Genomic DNA, 23,548 nt, shown 5'->3' with positions numbered 1-23,548 from the left:
AAATAAAATGAAATTGTATTTGTCACATGTGCCGAATACAACAGGTGTTGCAGGAATAGACCTTACCGTGAAATCATTGCTGATGATTGTTGTCAACATTTCTGTTGTCTGTCTTGTCTCGATGGTTACTGACCGAAACACCGGCAATAAATGTAAAGAGGTAATTGTGCGTGTGGATGTAATCTTTTACAACGATAATGAACATACTAAACCGTATTAGTTTTACTAAGCTATCTGCCTTTATTCTCTCTGGGATCTCTCTCTCTGTCCCACAGGTATGAACTCACTCTACCTGGCCTGAAGACAACCATCTAGAACAGGGTTGTCAAACTCATTCCATAGAGGGCCTAGTGTCTGCTGCTTTTCCTTTCAATTAGTACTTAGACAACCAGGTGAGTTCCTTACTAATCAGTTTCCTTAATTCATCAACCAAGTACAAAGGAAGAATGAAAACCCACAGACACTCAGCCCTCTATGATATGAGTTTGACACGTGATCTAGAGGAAAGACCTTTACTCCTCACTCAACAGCATTAATGCTGGCATGACTGTGTGAGAGACGTCCTCATTAAAATAACTGCAGTGGATACAGACACTATGAAGCTTTTCAACCAGACTGGAGGGACACAGAATCAGTCTCTTTCTACAGTTTCTATTTCTATGCTCATTCCTCTCAGGGTCTAAAATGTTGAAGTGATTCACATCAAAGGTCAAAGGCGCAATACATTTGCCATTGTTGGTTGTAATTTTCCTGAACCAAATATATTCAACTTTTACAAGTTGTGAAATTATTCACTCCCCAGTTTTTACATTTTTCCCTTAAATTGAAATAATTCAAATAATTCAAAATCTAAGATGTCTTGATTGCATTAGCATTGCTGTGCCACACTGAAATTAGTTCAGGTGCAAACATTTATTTAAGGTGAATGTAGTCCATCTCTGTACAATAACAGTAGTTCACATCAGTCCACACTAAATAATCCCGGTCTTTGCCAGGTCCCTCAACACATTTAAAAATGGGGGAAAACAGCATGTTAATGCAATATATTTATTTTAGCTTTATTTTTACATTTATTGTAGACCAACAGATTTAGCAGAACAGACATATTCACTATTCATTAACCGAAAGGCTTTATAATCCAAATATATGCATGCAACAAGGCAAAGACCATGGTTTATGACCCACTTTGCAAGAATTGTGTTCTCTGCGAACCGCCAAAGGTGATTACTTTCTTGAAGTGAACTTTCACAAAACCTGATGACTTACTGTTCAAGTGAAAACACTAAGGGCTGGTTTCCCGGATAGAGATTATTAAGCCTAGTCCTGGACTAAAAAAGCATGCTCAATGGAGAATCTCCATTTAAATAGCATTTTAGTCCAGGATTTTACTTAATCTGTGCTGTCTGGGAATGTGATTCAATATTTTTGGTGAAGTTAGATGTTCTGGTGATGTTTTAGACATTCAAACAAAGTGGACATGGAATCAGTAAAAATCACAAAACCTTCTTGGCTCAAATTGTTACTATCTAAACATGTTGAGTTTGACTTGACTGAATATTCCAATATAGAGCATGTCACAAGTAAAAAACAAATTGCATTTTAATTATAAAGCAGATCCCACTGGGCACAGATGTTAGTTAAACTTCTAGTTTTGATTATATTTGGTTGAGTTGTTAACTAACCGTGAAATCAACAACAAATGTCACCATGTCATTTGATTTAGGTTAAAAGTAGGGTGAAAAAAAGACAAAATACCCTTACATTGATCTCTTTTTGCAAATCTAATCAGTTTTCCACGTTGATTCAGACGTCTTCATGGATTCTTTTGGTTGAAATGACGTGGAAACCAGCTTTTGCCCAGTGGGATTTTGGTTTTGGATATTACACTTCAGCTAAACCACATGAGTTACAGATAACTAATTACATATTGAGATTTAATTTATTATGTATCAGTATGATCAAAAAGTTGTAAAAGATAGATACAATGTATTGGCCACATCGCCCACACCTACTTGAAAGTGATCAAGTACTCAGGATATGCCTGATTGTCATGGAAGATTATGAACATGGATGGTGGAGATACACCATCTGTCACACTGTCATAAAGCTGAATAGTTGTGGTGCTTTTAGGTGGAGGTACTTTCATCCCCGGTTTTCCTGTTGTGAAATCTCCAGTCAGAACTCGACATAGGTACAAGTACTTCTGGCCTTGGGGATCCGGTTTTGAGTATGTGTCACTGGCAGAGTAATTTGCTTTGACAGCAAAGTAGGTGCCGTCTCCATACAATGCAGCTGCAGAAATTATTTTGGAATAGTTATGAAATTCTCTAAACCTTTAAATCATTGCAGACTGTAGAGTAAATGCAGGAGAAAGCTTATTGCATTTGAATAGAAAATGTGCAAAAACATCATGCCAATATATAGATCAGAATCATAAAGTTGGATAGAGGGTGCACTTGGCCCAAACCCTGTTTTAGCATAGTCACACCCAGAAGTAGCCAATCAATTACACTCCTGAGAAAATATTTCATAAGTGCAGGTTCCAGACAGTAAATCACCAAACTTGGCTTTATACCTTTTAACAGTGGTGGTATGCACCTTTTTTCAATTTATGTATGAACAGACAATACTTTAAAATGGAATTAGCCCTCAATGGCACTGCCCATACTGTCACTGAAGAAGCCATTGCCAATATAGGAGATGAGCTCTCTAGTAGATCTCTACGATCGGTATGCAATAATTCAAACAAAAAAAAGAGAATTCAAACATTCAAACAGAAAGAAACCTCAAATTGTTGGCTTTTCTCTTTTTGTGTTAGCCATTACTTACCATTTTTCCCAGCGTAGCTCCGATTGAAGCCAAGCCCGTTAATCTTATCTATAGTTGTGTGGCAGGCTCCATGGAAGAGCTTCCTCTCATTGTTCTGGTGACCGTTCCTGACCTCCATGTCTTTCTTCTTGATCTGAAAGCCCCCCCAGAGGCTTCTGTTCTGGATCCTCTCGATCTGAGTGAAGAACAACCTTGCATTACACATTAATTGTCTAACTAGACAGTGACAAAGATCTTTCACTTCCATAAAGAGGTTCCAGAATCCCTAATATAATGTTGCTAAGCTGTGATGCTTGAACCTAGAATCTAGTTCAATTAAATTGAAAAGGCTATTGTACTTTTTCAACCCATTCTTGAGTATGTACAAATCATTCCATTCACCAGATCCAGCCATGATCTCAAGAGACTTGTACAAGATAGTTGTACAATAAATAAATATACATGTAACTACTATGGAAAATAGGAGAAGAGAGACCTTTAGAACATTATTCTTGCAAGTATCCTCAAATTGTTTTAGTACGTCAATATGCTCTTGGGTTTGAGGTTGAATGGGGAATGACAGACATGGAGTGTTGGCTGGCATGTCATCCCAGTGCTGGGGGACATCTTTAAAAGTCTCTTCGGGCCGGACCTTTTTCAGCATCTCATGGATCTCATAGGAAGCCTTGAGCACGTCTTTGCTAAGACCCTCTATGGTGAGTTTAGCCTCCTCTTGGGAAGATTTGTGAAAACTTATGCTGGAGTAATCCCGAAAACCGTCCCATTTGGACTTTACCCGTCCGTAAAGTCCAAATGGTTTGAGCTACAAACTAATATGACCCTACTATGGAAACCTGAGACTCTCACAAACACTGACATACAAATATTGGCACAATGACTTGAATGGGATTTGTGACACAAATACAAAAATTTGAAAGGTTTATAGCAAAAATGTACCTATCTAGTTTTAATGTTAGGATCCCTCAATTACAGTGGATTCAGAAATTATTCAGACCCCTTGACTTTTTCCACATTTTGTTACGTTACAGGATTCAGCTTTTTCAGCCAAACCCGTTGGTGACAGGTGTATAAAATCAGGCACACAGCCATGCAATCTCCATAGACAAACATTGGCAGTCGAATGGCCTTACTGAAGAGCTCAGTGACTTTCAACATGGCACCGTCATACAGTATATTGGGGGAAACCATAATTTGTTAACATACCTTTAATCTTCTGAGTAGACGCCGCTGCTGAGCCACCTGAAGTTGCAGACTTGGTTGTGAACCTCTTGTTAAATTCATCAGAGAATGCCTGAAAATAAAATCTAAAGCCTTTAAAAATACTAAACAGAAAATCATAAAAAAATGGAAGAGACATTCCCCCGCCGTTCTACCCTTCGGGTGGATGGTCGAAGACAGCCCGGAAGCTACGGGTGAACTCCTCGAAGTGGTCCAGCGCTGTCTTCGACCATCCACCCGAAGGGTAGAACGGCGGGGGAATGTCTCTTCCATTTGAGGCAGGGGACGAGGAGCGCCCAGGAATCCGCCCTGGAATTCCGGACCTTGGCCGCCGGAGCAGGCTGGAACGACAGGGCCCTCATCGTCTACTATCGGTGCAGCCTGCGAGGGGGCTCTGTCGGTGCCATCTTCCAGCATCCCAGAGGGGGCTCTGTCGGTGCCATCTTCCAGCATCCCCGCTCTGGTGTCCATGGAGTTAGGAGAGGCTGCGCGTAGGGAGGCTGGAGAAGGGGCCATCACATGCACCATCTGTGGCCTCAGAGGGCACACTGCCGGTCGGTGCCGTGTCGGTCCCTCTGGGAGTCGAGGCGAAAGGCAGGGCACTCTGGCATCACCCCAGCTGAGTCTGCACCACACTCATCCAGAGTCCTCTGTTGACCACCTGTTTGTACCTGTTTGTTTCCCTGAGTTTTCCCCGCATTCCCAGCATAAGGCATTTGTCGATTCAGGCGCAGCTGGAAGTTTTATAGACAGAGCGTTAGCCCTTAGTTTAGGTATCCCCATTATTCCTGTAGTTAGACCTTTTCCGGTTCACGCTCTGGATAGTTGACCATTAGGGTCCGGGCCAATCAGGGAGGCCACCATCTCCCTGGCCATGGAGACGCAGGGGGTCACGAGGAGAAGATCAGTCTCTTCCTCATTGACTGTCCTGCATTTCCCGTGGTACTATGCCTTCCCTGGTTGGCTAATCATAACCCCACTATTTCCTGGCAACAGAGGGCTCTCACGCGGAGTGCTCGGGGAGGTGTGTAGGAGTTTCCGTTGGTGCTACCACGGTGGAAAGTCCAGACCAGGTATCCACCGTGCGCAACCCCCCAGAATATGCCGATTTGGCTCTCGCCTTCTGTAAAAAGAAAGCGACTCAATTACCACCTCATCAACAGGGGGATTGTGCGATAAATCTCCTGGCAGACGCTGCGCTTCCCAGGAGTCACGTGTATCCCCTGTCGCAAGCGGAGAAGGTGGCTATGGAGACATATGTCTCTGAATCCCTGGTCAGGGGTACATTCGGTCCTCCACTTCACCCGCCGCCTCTAGTTTCTTTTTTGTGAAGAAGAAGTATGGAGGTCTATGCCCGTGCATTGACTATAGAGGTCTCAATCAAATCACGGTGAGGTATAGTTACCCACTACCACTTATCTCCACGGCGATTGAGTCAATGCATGGGGCGCACTTCTTCACGAAAACTGGATCTCAGGAGTGCGTATAACCTGGTGCATATCCGGGAGGGAGACGAGTGGAAGACAGCATTTAGTACCACCTCAGGGCATTATGAGTACCTCGTCATGCCATACGGGTTGATGAATGCTCCATCAGTTTTCCAATCCTTTGTTGACGAGATTTTCAGGGACCTGCACGGGCAGGGTGTAGTGGTGTATATCGATGACATTCTGATATACTCCACTACAAGCGCTGAGGATGTGTCCTTGGTGCGCAGTGTACTTGGACGACTGTTGGAGCATGACCTGTACGTCAAGGCAGAGAAATGCTTGTTCTTTCAGCAGGCCGTCTCCTTCCTAGGGTATCGCATTTCCACATCAGGGGTGGTGATGGAGAGTGACCGCATTGCAGCCGTGCGTAATTGGCCGACTCCCACCACGGTAAAGGAGGTGCAGCAATTTTTAGGGTTTGCCAATTACTACCGGAGATTTATCCGGGGTTTTGGCCAGGTGGCTGCTCCCATTACCTCACTACTGAAAGGGGGTCCAGTAAGGTTGCAGTGGTCAGCTGAAGCGGACAGGGCTTTTGGGAGGCTGAGAGCTCTGTTTACTTCGGCTCCCGTGCTGGCCCATCCTGATCCCTTTTTGGCATTCATAGTGGAGGTGGACGCGTCCGAGGCTGGGATAGGAGCCATGCTCTCACAGCACTCGGGTATGCCACCGAAACTCTGCCCCTGTGCTGTCTTCTCGAAGAAGCTCAGCCCAGCGGAGCGTAACTATGATGTGGGGGACCGGGAGTTGTTAGCTGTGGTTAAAGCGTTGAAGGCGTGGAGACATTGGCTTGATGGGGCTAAACACACTGGACTGACCACCGCAACCTGGAGTACATCCGGGCAGCAAGGAGACTAAATCCTTGTCAGGCAAGGTGGGCCATGTTCTTTACCCGTTTTATGTTTACCCTGTCCTACAGAACAGGTTCCCAGAATATGAAGGCAGACGCACTGTCCTGGCTGTATGACACAGAGGAGCGGCCCATGGATCAGACTCCCATACTCCCGGCCTCTTGCCTGGTAGCGCCGGTCATGTAGGAGCTGGATGCGGACATTGAGCAGGCGTTGCGTACAGAACCCGCTCCCCTTCAGTGTCCCATCGGGCGTATGTATGTTCCGTCTGCTGTCCGTGACCAGTTGATCTATTGGGCCCACACGTCACCCTCCTCTGGTCATCCGGATATCGGTCAGACGGTGCGCTGTCTGACTGGGAAGTACTGGTGGCCCACCTTGGCTAAGGACGTGACGGTTTATGTTTCCTCCTGCTCGGTGTGTGCCCAGTGTAAGGCTCCGAGACACCTGCCCAGAGGTAAGTTACACCCCTTACCCATTCCACAATGACCTTGGTCACACCTGTCGGTGGAGTTTTTAACAGATCTTCCTCTTTCACAGGGAAACACTATGATCCTGGTCGTTGTGGATCGTTTCTCTAAGTCCTGTCGTCTCCTCCCTCTTCCTATGGCCCTACAGACTGCGGAAGCCCTGTTTACTCACGTCTTCTGGCACTACGGGGTTCCTGAGGATATAGTGTCTGATCGGGGTCCCCAGTTCACGTCGAGAGTCTGGAAGCCGTTCATGGAGCATCTGGGGGTCCCGATCAGCCTTACCTCGGGTTTTCACCCCAAGAGTAACGGGCAGGTAGAGAGAGTCAACCAGGATGTGGGCAGGTTTCTGCGGTCCTATTGCCAGGACCGGCCGGGAGAGTGGGCGGCATTCATGACCTGGGCCGAGATGGGGCAGAACTCGCTTCGCCACTCCTCCACTAACCTATCCCCCTTTCAGTGCGTATTGGGGTACCAGCCGGTTCTGGCGCCGTGGCATCAGGGTCAGACCGAGGCTCCTGCGGTGGACGACTGTTTCAGGCGCACGGAGGAGACATGGGAGGCTGCCCATGGTCACCTTCAGCGAGCCGCGCTTCGCCAAAAGACCAGCGCGGACCATCACCTCAGTGAGACCCCGTGTCGCCCGGGACCGGGTCTGGCTGCCGGAAGCTGGGTCCGCGGTTTGTGGGGCCATTCAAAGTCCTGAGGAGGGTGAACGAGGTGTGTTACAGATTACAGCTTCCCTCTGACTACCGTATTAACCCATCGTTCCATGTGTCTCTCCTCAGGCTAGTGGTGGCTGGTCCGCTCCAGGAATCTGAGGTGCGGGAGGATCCTCCGCCCCCTCCGCACCCTCTGGACATCGAGGGGGCCCCGGCATACTCCGTTCGTTCCATCCTGAATTCGAGACGTCAGGCAGGGGGCCTTCAGTATCTCGTGGAGTGGGAGGGGTACGGTCCGGAGGAGAGGTGCTGGGTCCCGGTTGCAGATGTGTTGGACCCCGAACTGCTGAGTGAGTTTCACCGAGGCCGGTGTCGGCGCGCCGCTGGAGCCGCACGTCAAGGGGGGGTACTGTCACGACATCCGCCGAAGTCGGCTCCTCTCCTTGTTTGGGCGGCGTTCAGTGATCGACATCACCGGCTTTCTAGGCATCGCTGCTCCATTTTTCATATTTCCATTTGTTTTGTCTTGTTCCATACACACCTGGTTTTCATTCCCTAATCACACTGCATGTATTTAGTCCTCTGTTCCCCTCTATGTCTTTGTGTGAAATTGTTGTATGTTATGTGGGAATTTGCGCCAGTATTTTTAATTAATGTTCCGTGTTTTGGCGCGTTTAGTGTATTCTGTGCTGTCGTTTGTTGGAACGGAATAAAGCGCGCCTGTTACCACAAGCTACTCTCGCCTCCCTTACACACCCAGAACAACACATTTGTTTACATCCCTGTTAGTGAGCATTTCTCTTTTGCCAATATAATCGATCTACCTGACAGGTGTGCAGGGTTGGGGAGTAACGGATTACATGTAAAAAGGTAACTGAAATCCATTATGTTACCAGCAAACATAAACATATTGTAATCAGAGGATTACGAGGATTACTCGAGGATTACTTTTAATCAGAAAGGATGTTTGTGAAAAAATCTTTAACTTTCTCTGTTTTCTCAATGACATTCAAATCAGCATTGAAAAAAGGTGCAAGTTTAAGTTTGTTCCACCTGAGCGAGTCTGACCACTATGATGACACATGAAATGTGTTTGATGGGTTGTGGGAAAAGAGCAGGAATAGGCTTTTGTTGGCTACAGTCCAAGCTATGTATTCCAATGGTGCTACTGCTGTCGGCATCCAAAGATGATCCAACTTGAATAAATGCTTGGAGGTAAGGATGACAGTAGTGGTGTAGTCAACGGGGAAATGGATATCACTTATTATTGATATCTACAGTTGAAGTCGGAAGTTTACATACACTTAGTTTGGAGTCATTAAAACTCGTTTTTCAACCACTCCACATATTTCTTGTTAACAAACTATAGTTTTGGCAAGTCGGTGAGGACATCTACTTTGTGCATGACACAAGTAATTTTTACAACAATTGTTTACAGACAGATTATTTAACTTATAATTCACTGTATCACAATTCCAGTGGGTGAGAAGTATACATACACTAAGGTGACTGTGCCTTTAAACAGCTTGGAAAATTCCAGAAAATGAGTCAATTGGAGGTGTACTTGTGAATGTATTTCAAGGCCTACCTTTAAACTCAGTGCTTTTTTGCTTGACATCATGGGAAAATCAAAAGAAATCCGCCAAGACCTCAGAAAAAAATTGTAGACCTCCACAAGTCTGGTTCATCCTTGGGAGCAATTTCCAAATGCCTGAAGGTACCACATTCATCTGTACGAACAATAGTACCCAAGTATAAACACCATGGGACCACACAGCCGTCATACCGCTCAGGAAGGAGACACCTTCTGTCTCCTAGAGATTAACATACTTTGGTGCGAAAAGTGCAAATCAATCCCAGAACAACAGCAAAGGACCTTGTGAAGATGCTGGAGGAAACAGGTACAAAAGTATCTATATCCACAGTAAACGAGTCCTATATCGACATAACCTGAAAAGCCGCTCAGCAAGGAAGAAGCCACTGCTCCAAACCGCCATAAAAAAGCCAGACTACGGTTTGCAACTGCACAAGGGTACAAAGATCGTACTTTTTGGAGAAATGTCCTCTGGTCTGATGAAACAAAAATAGAACTGTTTGGCCATAATGACCGTCGTTATGTTTGGAGGAAAAAGGGGGAGGCTTGCAAGCCACAGAACACCATCCCAACCGTGAAGCACGGGGGTGGCAACATCATGTTGTGGGGGTGCTTTGCTGCAGGAGGGACTGGTGCACTTCACAAAATAGATGGCATCATGACGAAGGAAAATGATGTGGATATATTGAAGCAACATCTCAAGACATCAGTCAGGAAGTTAAAGCTTGGTCGCAAATAGGTCTTCCAAATGGACAATGACACCAAGCATACTTCCAAAGTTGTGGAAAAATGGCTTAAGGACAACAAAGTCAAGGTATTGGAGTGGCCATCACAAAGCCCTGACCTCAATCTTATAGAACATTTGTGGGCAGAACTGAAAAAGTGTGTGCGGGCAAGGAGGCCTACAAACCTGACTCAGTTACACCAGCTCTGTCAGGAGGAATGGGCCAAAATTCACCCAAGTTATTGTGGGAAGCTTGTGGAAGGCTACCTGAAACATTTGACCCAAGTTTAACAATTTAAAGGCAATGCTACCAAATACTAATTGAGTGTATGTAAACTTCTGACCCACTGGGAATGTAATGAAATAAATAAAAGCTGAAATAATCATTCTCTCTACTATTACTCTGACATTTCACATTCTTAAAATACAGTGGTGATCCTAACTGACCTAAGACAGGGCAATTTTTACTAGGATTAAATGTCAGGAATTGTGAAAAACTGAGTTTAAATGTATTTGGCTAAGGTGTATGTAAACTCCTGACTTCAACTGTACATAGCACATTGATTTGAATCACACTGCTGCTCTCTCATTTAGCTATTTGCGCCTTACGGATTGTGGTTGTTGTGGATGGCTGTTCACAAATCTAAATGCGTATTTGAACCCAATAATGGTTGAATTCAAGAAGTTTAAGCTGCCTATCAATCATTGTTTTTGAAACCAGTGGACAGACAGTGAAAAATGCGCTCTTGCAACAGCTGCGTAATGCGGATCCAAGCCTATGGAATAAAAGCGGGGCTTTTATTGCTCATTTTAATTCATAGGCCTAATGGACACATGCTCAAACTTGCACACTTTTGATAGACTTAAAGGGGAAATCTGTAGTTGCTACATAATAAAACATTTTTACTTATAAATGATATATACAGTACCAGTCAAAAGTTTGGACACACCTACTCATTCAAGGGTTTTTCTTTAGTTTTACTATTTTCTACATTGTAGAATAATAGTGAAGACATCAAAACTATGAAATAACACATAATGAATCATGTAGTAACCAAAAAAGCTTTAAACAATTCAAAATATATTTTAGATTTTAGATTCTTCAAAGTAGCCACCCTTTGCCTTGATGATACCTTTGCACACTCTTGGCAAAGCATGCCATTCCATGAGCGCAGCGTTTATTTTTCAACTCGAATCAATGAGCCCAATCAGTAGGACTGGCTAATAAATCCTTAGTTTTGGGGTCATGCTCAGCTTAAACAATTTGGCTAAACTATACCTCCATATTTCCAAGTCCTATTCTTGAAGATCAAGGGGTATAACATTTATTGGAATGACTGGAATTCTGATGGACTTTGGTTTTTAATGTAAAGATATAATTGAATCGTATTATTATATGTAGTAGAACATGATGGGTTAGAAGAAGCCTACATAACCAATCCATAAAGTAAAATGTAACATCCATATAAGGCCAGCTATGTACACTTTAACATTGATTTATCCTGCAATAGATGTTGTTCAATTGGTAACATACATTTTTGTCTTCTTCTAATGCTTCTTAAGTGGAAAGTAATCTTAAAGTAACTGAATGTAATCAGATTACGTTACTGAGTTTGTGTAATCCCAAAATTACATTACTGATTACAATTTCAGACTGGTAACTTGTAACTATAACGGATAACATTTAGAAAGTACCCTGCAAGTGTGGCATATCAAGAAGCTGATTAAACAGCATGATCATTACACAGGTGCATCTTATGCTTGGGACAATAAAAGGCCAATTTAAAATGTGCAGTTTTGTCACACAGCACAAAGCCACATGTCTCACATTTTGAGGGAGCGTGCAATTGGCATGCTGACTGCAGGAATGTCCACCAGAGCTGTTGCCAGAGAATACAATGTTCATTTCTCTACCATAAACTACCTCCAATGTCGTTTTAGAGAATTTGGCAGGACGTCCAACCGGCCTCACAACCGCAGACCACTTGTAACCACGCCAGCCCAGGACCTCTACATGTGGGGTCGTCTGGGATGCTGAGGAGTGTTTCTGTCTGTAATAAAGCCCTTTTGTGGGGAAAAACTCATTCTGATTGGCTGGGCCTGACTCCCCAGTGGATGGGCCTGGCTGCCAAGTGGGTGGGCCTATGCCCTCCTAAACCCACATATGGCTGCACCCCTGCCCAGTCATGTGGAATCCATCGACTAGGGCATGATGAATTTATTTAAATTGACTGATTTCATTATATGAACTGTAACTCAGTAAAATCTTTGAAATTGTTGCGTGTTGTGTTTATATTTTCATTCAGTATATTTTTCCATTTATTAATCTGTTATTTCTATGGGCTAATAGCAGCAAGGCCAAATTCAATGTTTCATAAAATTATTGTTTTATATTTTTTTATACCTAGAGGGGTCCTAAAATTCATAATCAAATAGCTAAATGATCCTTGGTATGACGGTGACCATTTTAAAACAATTCCACATGTTCGCTTAGAAACCCAGCCCTGGGCCCTTAGACTCTAGGCAGATATTTAGTCTAAGGCATTAAAAGCTTATTTTGCAGTATTGCATGTTTTTCCGCTTTCCATACCTGGATAGTATCTGGATCACCTGGGTGGAGGATAATCACAACCTCCTTCAAGTGTTTGTGCTTCTTCTTACTGCTGAACTTGAGGACTTGATCCAGCATAAGTGAAGCCACCAGATCCTTGGGGAAGCATAGGATTCCTGTGCCGATGGCAGGGAAGGTCATCGAGACTAGTCTCTGCTGCTCTGCCTTCCCCAGGCATTCCTCCATAATTCCACTCAACAACTGTGGGATGTCAGGCACAAGATGTTTGTTTAATGTTACCTTTATAAAGAAATTGTAGCAAATGTGTTCTAATTGGTAATTATTGGACCAGGCACTGTAGGTTATTACGATTTTGTCCACCACTAAGCCATTTAGGACTTCCACGTTTGGCCATACTGTGCTGGAAACAGACTGGGTTCCTTTCAAAATATTGAATTGGACAACTTAAAAAATGTACGATACAAATTGACTGAGACAAGAATAGGCTGTTCAAAATGACCCGCTTAACTTGGAAAGGTTATAGCAGCATTTGGTCAAGTCAGTGAGATATGTGGACAGCTTTCTACCTTCTGTGCTGCACCTTTCCCTTGATCCCACTTAGGGGCAATGGTATGAAACACCAGCTTGCTCTTAAGGTTGCAGCCATCTGTGATGATGACTGCTCCTGCAGCAGCACTGCCAGCGGTCCCCTGTTCATTTATCAGGTCTTGAAGTCGGGGTCCGGCAGCTTTTAGGATGGCATTCGAGACCGCTCCGCTATGAAGTAGCAGGTCTAGACCCACTGTGTTCACAACCACCTGAGTCTGTAACAGACAAATACAAATATGCTATAGATCTTTTAGTTGCACTGCATAGTTAATATCTGGTTTTAAATGAGTTGTGGATTTAATTCAATGACAATTATTAGTGTATGACATTTAAGTGCCCAAAGGGTAATCTCTGATACTGTATATCCTGTTTTTATTGAATCTAAATTGAATGAAGAATGAACTAAGACAACTGAGACAAAAGCCAGGAAAAGGGCACAATAGTGATAGTTTACCGTAGCCTCCTGGATGTTCCCTTTCATCAGGATGATTGTCAACCCCTCTTTGGTCTGCACTCTGTCAGAACCATCCCTGCTCTGAATCCGTCTATGCTGGTTCTGTGTCGAGAAAGTTGGATGATTATGTTGCTGAAGACTTTTTCCATGGCTCCCAAACCCCTTCTGATCTGTGTCCTCCATAGCCTGGACCGTCTGGTCATCCTTTTCAACCAGATGGACCACACAGCCTGTCTGTCTCAAGACTTCTTCAACACACATGGACTCCTTTTCCTGGAAGAACTTCCTTCCACCAGGCTTGGAGACTCTCAAGATATCAAAGGATGTTGAGGATATCAAGTTTTGAAATAAGTCCATGCAGTCCTTGACATAAACCCTGATGCCACTAAGGCAAATGTCCTTATCTTTGAAAGACACTTTCACTGTGTCTTTAAACTTATCATACCAAGCATTTTTGTTGTGTTCCTCGATGAATTTGACAATGGCCTTAGACTTGACCTCAAGAGTTTCATCAACTGGAGCATTCTTACATAAGTAGTCATCAAGTTTTTTCCGGACTGAATCAACAGTTTGCTTATAGCCAGATAGTACCACTTGTAGACTTGGATTTACACCAGGTGTCCTGATGATGAATTTCTTTGATGGAGTGTTGAAAGCTTTCTCCAAATCAGTGACAAGGTCTTGCCACTCTGACATCTTCAGCACATTAGAGTCTTCAACATCGATGTATTGTGAAATCAAAATGGTATCTAGTTGGTTTTCTGCTTCACTCAGCACATCTTCTGAGACAGCCAGGAGCTGTACTCCCTTTCTTTCTAGTTCTAGTCCTGCATTAATCCCATGTGAGGTGAAAAGGGAACTGGTAAGCTGATCCTCAACTCCCTCATTGTTCTTCTGCAGAAACTCAAAGACATAGTTGTCTAATTGCACCCTCCTCCGTTTCACTGCCATCCCTCCTTCCATAAACTTCCTGTTAGCACCCAAAACCTCTTGTGTCAAGCCAAATAAGATTACACTCTGGTTCTGATGATTGTACGTCATTTTCAGCTCTGGAAATTCACCTGCAATTTTGTCCTGTAGGCCGTCTTGCAAAAGTATATGGTAGGTAGAGAGCGGCAGTGGGAACTCCTCTGTTATTCCCGTCTTCTCCCTCTCAATGCTGTTGGCAATCCTGTCCATGATCCCATTTAATGTTTGTTTGAGCCTATCCACATCTTCTTCCAATCCCACCACTTTCACAATACCTCTAGGCTTATCAGAAACTACAACCACTGCTTCCCCTGACATCTCCTTGTGTATTGCACGTTCATAAGCTTCCCATGCGTTGGCCTGGATCTGGAGCTCTAAGGACTTGAATTTAGACAAGGCTTGAATGAAGACAGCCTTGGCAGTGGTCTTCCACTTGTTGATGTGCTTGGCTTCGACATCCTTCTGCTGGAGTAGAGAAGGCAGAGGGCTTAACTGGACGGTAGGTTGTTGAAAGTCTACTTTGCAGAAGTGATCAGCCATATTCTTGTGGATGGTCTCTGCAACTCCTTGCTTGTCAGAAAGGTATCTCCAAATGGCCTGGTCAATGTTCTCAGTGAAGGCAGCAGGGAGTTTCAATGTGGGTCTATCTTTGCCATACAGGGCCGTTCCCAGAGATTCATAAAATGGGAAAACTTTCATCTTTTTATGTTGCTGTTTTAGGATTCTGTCAACAGCTAAAAGACAATAAATATTTGTTAATACATCATTTTAAAATATGCATTTTTCCAAGGCATACTGTATACTAATAACTTACCTTTCGGATCTTGAAAGGTGATGATTGCAGATTGGTCCTCTTCAGTCATTACAACGTCTTCCACAACCTCATATTTGTCATAGTGTAAGCTGAGGTGTTCTGAACTAAACCTAGGCGGTATGTTTTCAACTTTCACTTTTGCTGTAATCTCCAGGGGTTTGACTCGTAATTGTTTTTGAATGAACGTTCTGTTCCCGGGGCAGCTTGTGATGAAGTGCTCAGTCGCTGCCAAAAAAAAGTATACTAGTTGAGATCTTTTCTTCATTTCAATCAATGTACTCAGGCAAATCATGTTGAATTATGTTCTGGAGATCTTCTCTTTGAAGTTTGACATACTGTAAATGAAACATTACTGCAACTCAATTAAAAACTGGACATTTTCATGTTAGGTAAACACTAAACCATAACTTTCCAAATATGTATATGACCTACACTGTAAACGGGTTGCTGTGAATTTGACAGTTATTTAAAGGCAGCTCGTGATAAGTTAGTTACTGTAGTGTATTTGATATTGCAGTACATCAACTCTAATCTAAATACAGTATCAAAGCATATACTGTGTAATGACACAGTACAATACCGTAAAATTGACTGTATTATACTGTAAAAAGTTAATGCTACAGTAATTGTAATGAATGATTAAATTAATGAATTAATGAATGCAATTCATTGATGGGAGTTGGGGTTTGTATTTCACAGTAGGTTGAGTGTTTGGTAATGTTTTTACACATTACAGCATATCAATGAATATGTTTTGTTTTATATCACTTGCACTTCTAGAGGCCTTAACAAAGGCTTCCAAACTGGCAGCGACTACAGAGCAAAACAGACCAAGAGGACATGGCAAAATGCTCAACCATTAGAACTACATATGAGTTCAATTGGAACAGCACTCTCACTAACGGGTGTAACAAATATAACCTCTTATAAGGCACTCCTCAAAATAATGAGAAGGAAACAACAATACCATGCAATCACTTGTGGTCAAAAGGTTTTTGCCAATCAAAAAATATGGTCCAGTGCTGAATTACAGTACCATTTGAAATACAGCAATTTTCCCCCGCCCACAACATCTTCCCACAAAGCACCATAATTTACAGTATGCTGCAGTATGGTGCGTTTTACAGTATTTTACTGTTGATAATACAGTAGAAATACTGTAAAAACACAAACAAAGGAATAAAACAACATTTACAGTTATGATAGGTTTCGAAAGTTTTTCTAAACTCATGAGGCACTTACAGTGCATTCAGAAAGTATTCAGACAACTTCACTTTTTCCATATATTGTTACATTACAGCATTATTCTAAAATTGATTAAATTGTTTTTTTTCCCTCATCAATCTACACAATATAACCCATAATGACAAAACAAGAACAGGTTTTTAATTTTTTTTTAAATAACTGATATATCAAATGTACGTAAGTATTCAGCACCTTTGGCAGCTATTACAGCCTCGAGTCCTCTTGGGTATGACAGTACAAGCTTGGTACATCTGTATTTCGGGAGTTTCTCCCATTCTTGTCTGCAGATCCTCTCAAGCTCTGTCAGGTTGGGGACCATCAATGCTGCAGAAATGTTTTGGTAACCTTCCCCAGATCTGTGTCTGGACATAATCCTGTCTCGGAGCTCTACGGACAATTGCTTTGACATCATGGCTTGGTTTTTGCTCTGAAATGCACTGTCAACTGCACTGTCAAACTTATATAGACAGGTGTGTGCCTTTCCAAGTCATGTCCATTCAATTGAATTTACCACATTTGAACTCCAATCAAGTTGTAGAAACATCTCAAGGATGATCAATGGAAACAGGATGCACCTGATCTCAATTTCGAGTCTCATAGCAAAGGGTCTGAATACTTATGTAAATAAAGTATTTCTGTTTATTTGTAATACATTTGCAAAAGAAAAATCGAAAAACTTGTTTTTTGCTATGTCATTATTGGGTATTGTGTGTAGATTGATGAGGGGACAAAATATACTGCTCAAAAAAATAAAGGGAACACTTAAACAACACATCCTAGATCTGAATGAAAGAAATAATCTTATTAAATACTTTTTCCTTTACATAGTTGAATGTGTTGACAACAAAATCACACAAAAATAATCAATGGAAATCCAATTTATCAACCCATGGAGGTCTGGATTTGGAGTCACACTCAAAATTAAAGTGGAAAACCACACTACAGGCTGATCCAACTTTGATGTAATGTCCTTAAAACAAGTCAAAATGAGGCTCAGTAGTGTGTGTGGCCTCCACGTGCCTGTATGACCTCCCTACAACGCCTGGGCCTGCTCCTAATGAGGTGGCGGATGGTCTCCTGAGGGATCTCCTCCCAGACCTGGACTAAAGCATCCGACAACTCCTGGACTGTCTGTGGTGCAACGTGGCGTTGGTGGATGGAGCGAGACATGATGTCCCAGATGTGCTCAATTGGATTCAGGTCTGGGGAACAGGCGGGCCAGTCCATAGCATCAATGCCTTCCTCTTGCAGGAACTGCTGACACACTCCAGCCACATGAGGTCTAGCATTGTCTTGCATTAGGAGGAACCCAGTGTAACGCCCTGGCCATAGAGAGGGGTTTTTGTTCTTTATTTTAGTTAGGCCAGGGTGTTACATTGGGTGGGCGTTCTATGTTCTTTTTTCTAGGTTGGTTTGTTTTTCGTTGATTTTGGCCATGTGGCTTCCAATCAGGCACAGCTGTAGTTTGTTGTTGCTGATTGGGAGTCACACATAAGTAGCCTGTTTTTCCTTTGGGTTTTGGTGGGTGATTGTTTCTGTCTAGTGCTTTCTGTTGAGAGTTTTTCCTGACAGGACTGTTTTGCTGTCTTTGGTTTATTTTTGTAGTGTTCTCCTTTTTTCATTAAATATCAAGATGAACACACATCCTCCGCTGCACCTTGGTTTTATTACGACGACAGCCCTTACACCCAGGGCCAACCGCACCAGCATATGGTCTCACAAGGGGTCTGAGGATCTCATCTCGGTACCTAATGGCAGTCAGGCTTTTTCTGGCGAGCACATGGAGGGCTGTGCGGCCCCCCAAAGAAATGCCACCCCACACCATGACTGACCAACCACCAAACCGGTTGCAGGCAGCAGAATGTTCTCCACGGCATCTCCAGACTCTGTCACGTCTGTCACGTGCTCAGTGTGAACCTGCTTTCATCTGTGAAGAGCACAGGGCGCCAGTGGCGAATTTGCAAATCTTGGTGTTCTCTGGCAAATGCCAAACGTCCTGCACGGTGTTGGGCTGTAAGCACAACCCCCACTTGTGGACGTCGGGCCCTCATACCACCCTCATGGAGTCTGTTTCTGACCGTTTGAGCAGACACATGTACATTTATGGCCTGCTGGAGGCCATTTTGCAGGGCTCTGGCAGTGCTTCTCCTGCTCCTCCTTGCACAAAGGCGGAGGTAGCGGTCCTGCTGCTGGGTTGTTGCCCTCCTACGGCCTCCTCCACGTCTCCTGATGTACTGGCCTGTCTCCTGGTACCGCCTCCATGCTCTGGACACTATGCTGACAGACACAGCAAACCTTCTTGCCACAGCTCGCATTGATGTGCCATCCTGGATGAGCTGCACTACCTGAGCCACTTGTGTGGGTTGTAGACTCCGTCTCATGCTACCACTAGAGTGAAAGCACCGCCAGCATTCAAAAGTGACCAAAACATCAGCCAGGAAGCATAGGAACTGAGAAGTGGTCTGTGGTCACCACCTGCAGAACCACTCCTTTATTGGGGGTGTCTTGCAAATTGCCTATAATTTCCACCTGTTGTCTATTCCATTTGCACAACAGCATGTGAAATTTATTGTCAATCAGTGTTGCTTCCTAAGTGGACAGTTTGATTTCACAGAAGTGTGATTGACTTGGAGTTACATTGTGTTGTTTAAGTGTTCCCTTTATTTTTTTGAGCAGTGTATTTAAGCAATTTTAAAATAAGGCAGTAAAGTAACAAAATGTGGAAAAAGTGAAGGGGTTTGAATACTTTCCGAAAGCACTGTTTAAGCTGTTCACTTTTTTTATTTGTTTACCTTTTGCATTTTGAAATGTCACAACAGCCAAGCAGGTGTCAGGCAGGACCTCCAGACTGAAGTTCTCTGATGCAGAAGGCGAACCTTTTAAAACATTCTCCACCAGCATCTCCAATAACTCATGGTCCATACTCTCCTGAATGTTCTGCAGCAAGGCTGAGGTGGACCCCTGCTCTTCCTCGTCCGTTGGTGCACTCACACTAACCATCTCCCCCTGAATCTCAGGAGGAGCTGTGTTTCCACCCTGAAGTAAGTCTTTTGGACCAGTAGCAGCTGAGAATGAACAAATTGATTTCTGTAAATGTAAAGGCAAGAAACTCTGCCTAATATAAGAATTGTTGAGAGGGGGCAAACTCTTTCTGTGGAAATTGTCTGTTGTCACAAACTGTGCCAGGAAAAAAGCCTAGTTGCCATAATTTCGAAACCCTTTAAAAAGAAAAAAACATTTTTAGGACAACTAGTTACCGACAACAAAAAACAATTTACCATGATTTCTGTGTTAATATAGAGGAATTAAGAAATAATCTATATTTTTGAATAGTAGTGGTACGCTGCTAAACTGAAAATGTGGACTCAGTAGAAAACTTTGTGATAAAAGCACACAATTTGGCACAGAGGTAAATACAGTTGAAGTCGCAAGTTTACATACACATTAGCCAAATACATTTAAACTTGTTTTTTCACAATTCCTGACATTTAATCCTAGTAAAAATTCCCTGTTTTAGGTCAATTAGGATCACCACTTTACTTGAAGAATGTGAAATGTCAGAATAATAGTAGAGAGAATTATTTATTTCTGCTTTTATTTCTTTCATCACATTCCCAGTGGGTCAGAAGCTTACATACACTCAATTAGTATTAGGTAGCATTGCCTTTAAATTGTTTGTTTAACTTGGGTCAAATGTTTCAGGTAGCCTTCCACAAGCTTCCCACAATAACTTGGGTGAATTTTGGCCCATTCCTCCTGACAGCTGATGTAACTGAGTCAGGTTTGTAGGCCTCCTTGCTCGCACAGACTTTTTCAGTTCTGCCCACAAATGTTCTATAAGATTGAGGTCAGGGCTTTGTGATGGCCACTCCAATACCTTGACTTTGTTGTCCTTAAGCCATTTTACCACAACTTTGTAAGTATGCTTGGGGTCATTGTCCATTTGGAAGACCTATTTGTGACCAAGCTTTAACTTCCTGACTGATGTCTTCAGATGTTGCTTCAATAAATCCACATAATTTTCCTCCCTCATGATGCCATCTATTTTGTGATGTGCACCAGTCCCTCCTGCAGCAAAGCACCCCCACAACATGATGCTGCCACCCCCGTACCTCACGGTTGGGATGGTGTTCTTCGGCTTGCAAGCATCCCCCTTTTTCCTCCAAACACAATGATGGTCATTATGGCCAAACAGTTCTATTTTTGTTTCATCAGACCAGAGGACATTTCTCCAAAAAGTACAATCTTTGTCCCCATGTGCAGTTGCAAACTGTAGTCTGGCTTTTTTTAATGGCGGTTTGGAGCAGTGGCTTCTTCCTTGCTGAGCGGCCTTTCAGGTTATGTCGATATAGGACTCGTTTTACCGTGGATATAGATACTTTTGTACCTGTTTCCTCCAGCATCTTCACAAGGTCCTTTGCTGTTGTTCTGGGATTGATTTGCACTTGTCGCACCAAAGTACGTTCATCTCTAGGAGACAGAACGTGTCTCCTTCCTGAGTGGTATGATGGCTGCGTGGTCCCATGGTGTTTATACTTGCGTACTATTGTTTGTACAGATGAGCATGGTACCTTCAGGCATTTGGAAAAAGCTCCCAAGGATGAACCAGACTTGTCTACAATTTTCTTTCTGAGGTCTTGGCTGATTTCTTTTGATTTTCCCATGATGTCAAGCAAAGAGGCACTGAATTTGAAGTAGGCTTTGACATACATCCACAGGTACACCTCCAGTTGACTCAAATGATGTCAATTAACCTATCAGAAGCTTCTAAAGCCATGACATAATTTTCTGGAATTTTCCAAGCTGTTTAAAGGCACAGTCAACTTAGTGCATGTAAACTTCTGACCCACTGGAATTTTGATACAGTGAATTATAAATGAAATAATCTGTCTGTAAACAATTGTTGGAAAAATACTTGTGTCATGCTGTCAAGTCCTGACCAGTAATAGGGGTTATTTGTTATTGTAGTTTGGTCAGGACGTGGCAGAGGGTATTTGTTTTATGTGGTTTGGGGTGGTGGTTTGTTTAGTAGGGTATTTGATTTATGTATTCCGGGGGTTTTTGGGCACTGTTCTATGTTAGTGCATTTCTATGTTCTGTCTAGTCTTTTGTATTTCTATGTTTTGTTAATTGGGGTTGGACTCTCAGTTGGAGGCAGGCGTTTTCTAGTTGCCTCTGATTGAGAGTCCTATATATAGGTATGTGTTTGTTGAGTACTTTGTGGGAGATTGTTCTGTGTATAGCCTTGTGCCTTACCAGCCTGTGAATAGTCGTTGTGTTTTCTTTGTGTACGTGTTTATTTTGGTTCTCCTTCTTGTCCGTTTATAATAAAGAAGATGAGTGCACATTTCCCCGCTGCATTTTGGTCAAATCCGACGATAACCGTTACACATGCACAAAGTAGATGTCCTAACCGACTTACCAAAACTATAGTTTGTTAACAAGAAATTTGTGGAGTGGTTGAAAAACGAGTTTTAATGACTACAACTTAAGTGTATGTAAACTTCCGACTTCAACTGTATGTCTACAGTAGCTGAGAAACTAATACTAAGTGTATATTGTGTAGTAAGTTGTTAGTAGCCCATGTGCCTCACCCTAATAATCTATTTTCACCTCTTAATTTCGCTTACTGTTCTGACCTTGACGTGCACATGTAGCCTGTAACCTGTTTTTGAGAAATGTAATCATCGAATACTGTAAGAGCTTTCATTGTCTGCTTATATGCCCCTTTATTTATTCTACGGTTCTGACTTGGTGTACAGGGAGAACACTGTAAGAACGTTCTGAATTCTGTCACTGTACATATAACAAATAGTTACATTGACTACATTCGTCCTAGCTCGCTCATTAATGTCTTAATCGAAATTACGGATTGCTTCTTATCCGCTTGTCGTCCTCTTAATTGTCAGTAGAAACCACATTTGTTTAAGCAAATCAGCCATATCAGATATGTTTTTTTTTAAAGGCAGTAAATGATGCTGAATGAACTGTTTTGCTACCAGACAAGGCTCCGCTGAAAGCCAGATGTAGCAGTGGTAAGGTGTTGGGACTCTGAGGTTGGGACAGCTTTATGTAGGCTCTAACAGTTTGTGGGCACCGTTTGTCACCGTTATAGTGCAATTAATGTATTGTTTAGTGTTGTGCTGTGTAGTGGCTTTGCTGGCATGCATCCCACTTGTTTATTTTTTTGCCCCCACCAAGATTTACATGCTAAAATTGCCACTGCTCCCCTCTATTTTCCTGGCTCCCTTTCCTCCGATCCTTTTCTTAACTCCCTTTACTTTCCTTGTTTCCTTGCTCCCTTTCCTTCCCTAGCTTCCTTTTCCCTCCTCCATTCCTACTTCTGTTTCCTTTCCTCCATTCCTAGCTTCCTTTCCTTGTTCCCCATTGCTTCCTTTCATTTCCTCGATTCCTAGACTAATTTCCCCCTTTCCCAGCTCCCCTTCCTAGGAAAGGAGGAAAGCGAAGAGAGTAGGAGAGGAAAATAAGCAAATTAAGGAAAGAGAGCAAGAATAGGAAGAAATTAAGCTAGGAAAGGAAGAAAGGAAAGGGAGCTAGGAAAATAAAATAGGGAAATGGGGCTAGGAAAAGACGGAAAGGAAGCTCAAAGGATAGGAGGAAAGGAAATGAGCTGGGAAAGTCGAGGAGAAAAGGGAGCTAGGAATGGGAAGATAGCTAGGAAAGGAGGAAAGAGCTAGGAAATAAGGAAAGGAAGCTCAGAAAGGATAGGAGGAAAGGGGGCTAGGAAAGGAAATTAGAAACGGGAGCTAGGAAAGGAAAGAGAGCTAGGAAAAGAGGAAAGGGAGCTAGGAAAGGAGGAAAGGAAGTTAGGAAAGAAAAGGAAGCAAGAAAATAAAAAAAGAACGAAAGCTTCATTCCTCCCTATTATCACCGAAATCATGGTGAATTGTGTGCTTGTCAGAAAATAGTTTTCCTAAAATTTCAGAAAGATCAAAAAAAGGTTAAGAAATTACGACATTTATGAACCCTTGGTGTCAAAATTGACCCTTGTTGGCGCTTTTAGGCTTTGACATGGACTCTTTGACATGTTTCTCTGTGAACATTTTT

At 42.9% G+C, this 23,548-nt stretch overlaps 1 protein-coding gene across 3 annotated transcripts in view; it reads right to left on the bottom strand.

Annotated features, from left to right (window-relative positions):
• Positions 1-1,033: 1,033 nt before the first annotated feature.
• The window catches only part of LOC106592241 (protein mono-ADP-ribosyltransferase PARP14), a 43,902-nt gene continuing 21,387 nt past the window's right edge, over positions 1,034-23,548 (bottom strand). For 2 of the 3 annotated variants that reach the window (XM_045689481.1, XM_045689480.1), the window contains 7 exons: positions 19,273-19,545; positions 15,236-15,460; positions 13,453-15,155; positions 12,977-13,213; positions 12,429-12,650; positions 2,830-3,004; positions 1,034-2,292 (listed from right to left, as the gene is read on the bottom strand). In XM_045689481.1, the coding sequence (XP_045545437.1) occupies positions 2,009-2,292; positions 2,830-3,004; positions 12,429-12,650; positions 12,977-13,213; positions 13,453-15,155; positions 15,236-15,460; positions 19,273-19,545 (3,119 nt within the window). In that variant the 3' untranslated portion in view covers positions 1,034-2,008. Of the gene's footprint in view, positions 2,293-2,829; positions 3,005-4,032; positions 4,121-12,428; positions 12,651-12,976; positions 13,214-13,452; positions 15,156-15,235; positions 15,461-19,272; positions 19,546-23,548 lie in introns of all 3 variants that reach the window. The other variant, XR_006757572.1, reaches the window with a different exon arrangement.

Source organism: Salmo salar, chromosome ssa11 (genome assembly GCF_905237065.1).
Source record: "Salmo salar chromosome ssa11, Ssal_v3.1, whole genome shotgun sequence".
NCBI classification, from domain to species: Eukaryota; Metazoa; Chordata; class Actinopteri; order Salmoniformes; family Salmonidae; genus Salmo; species Salmo salar.
The sequence above is the reverse complement of the archived record's forward strand: the minus strand, read 5'-3'. Positions and strand labels throughout refer to the sequence as shown.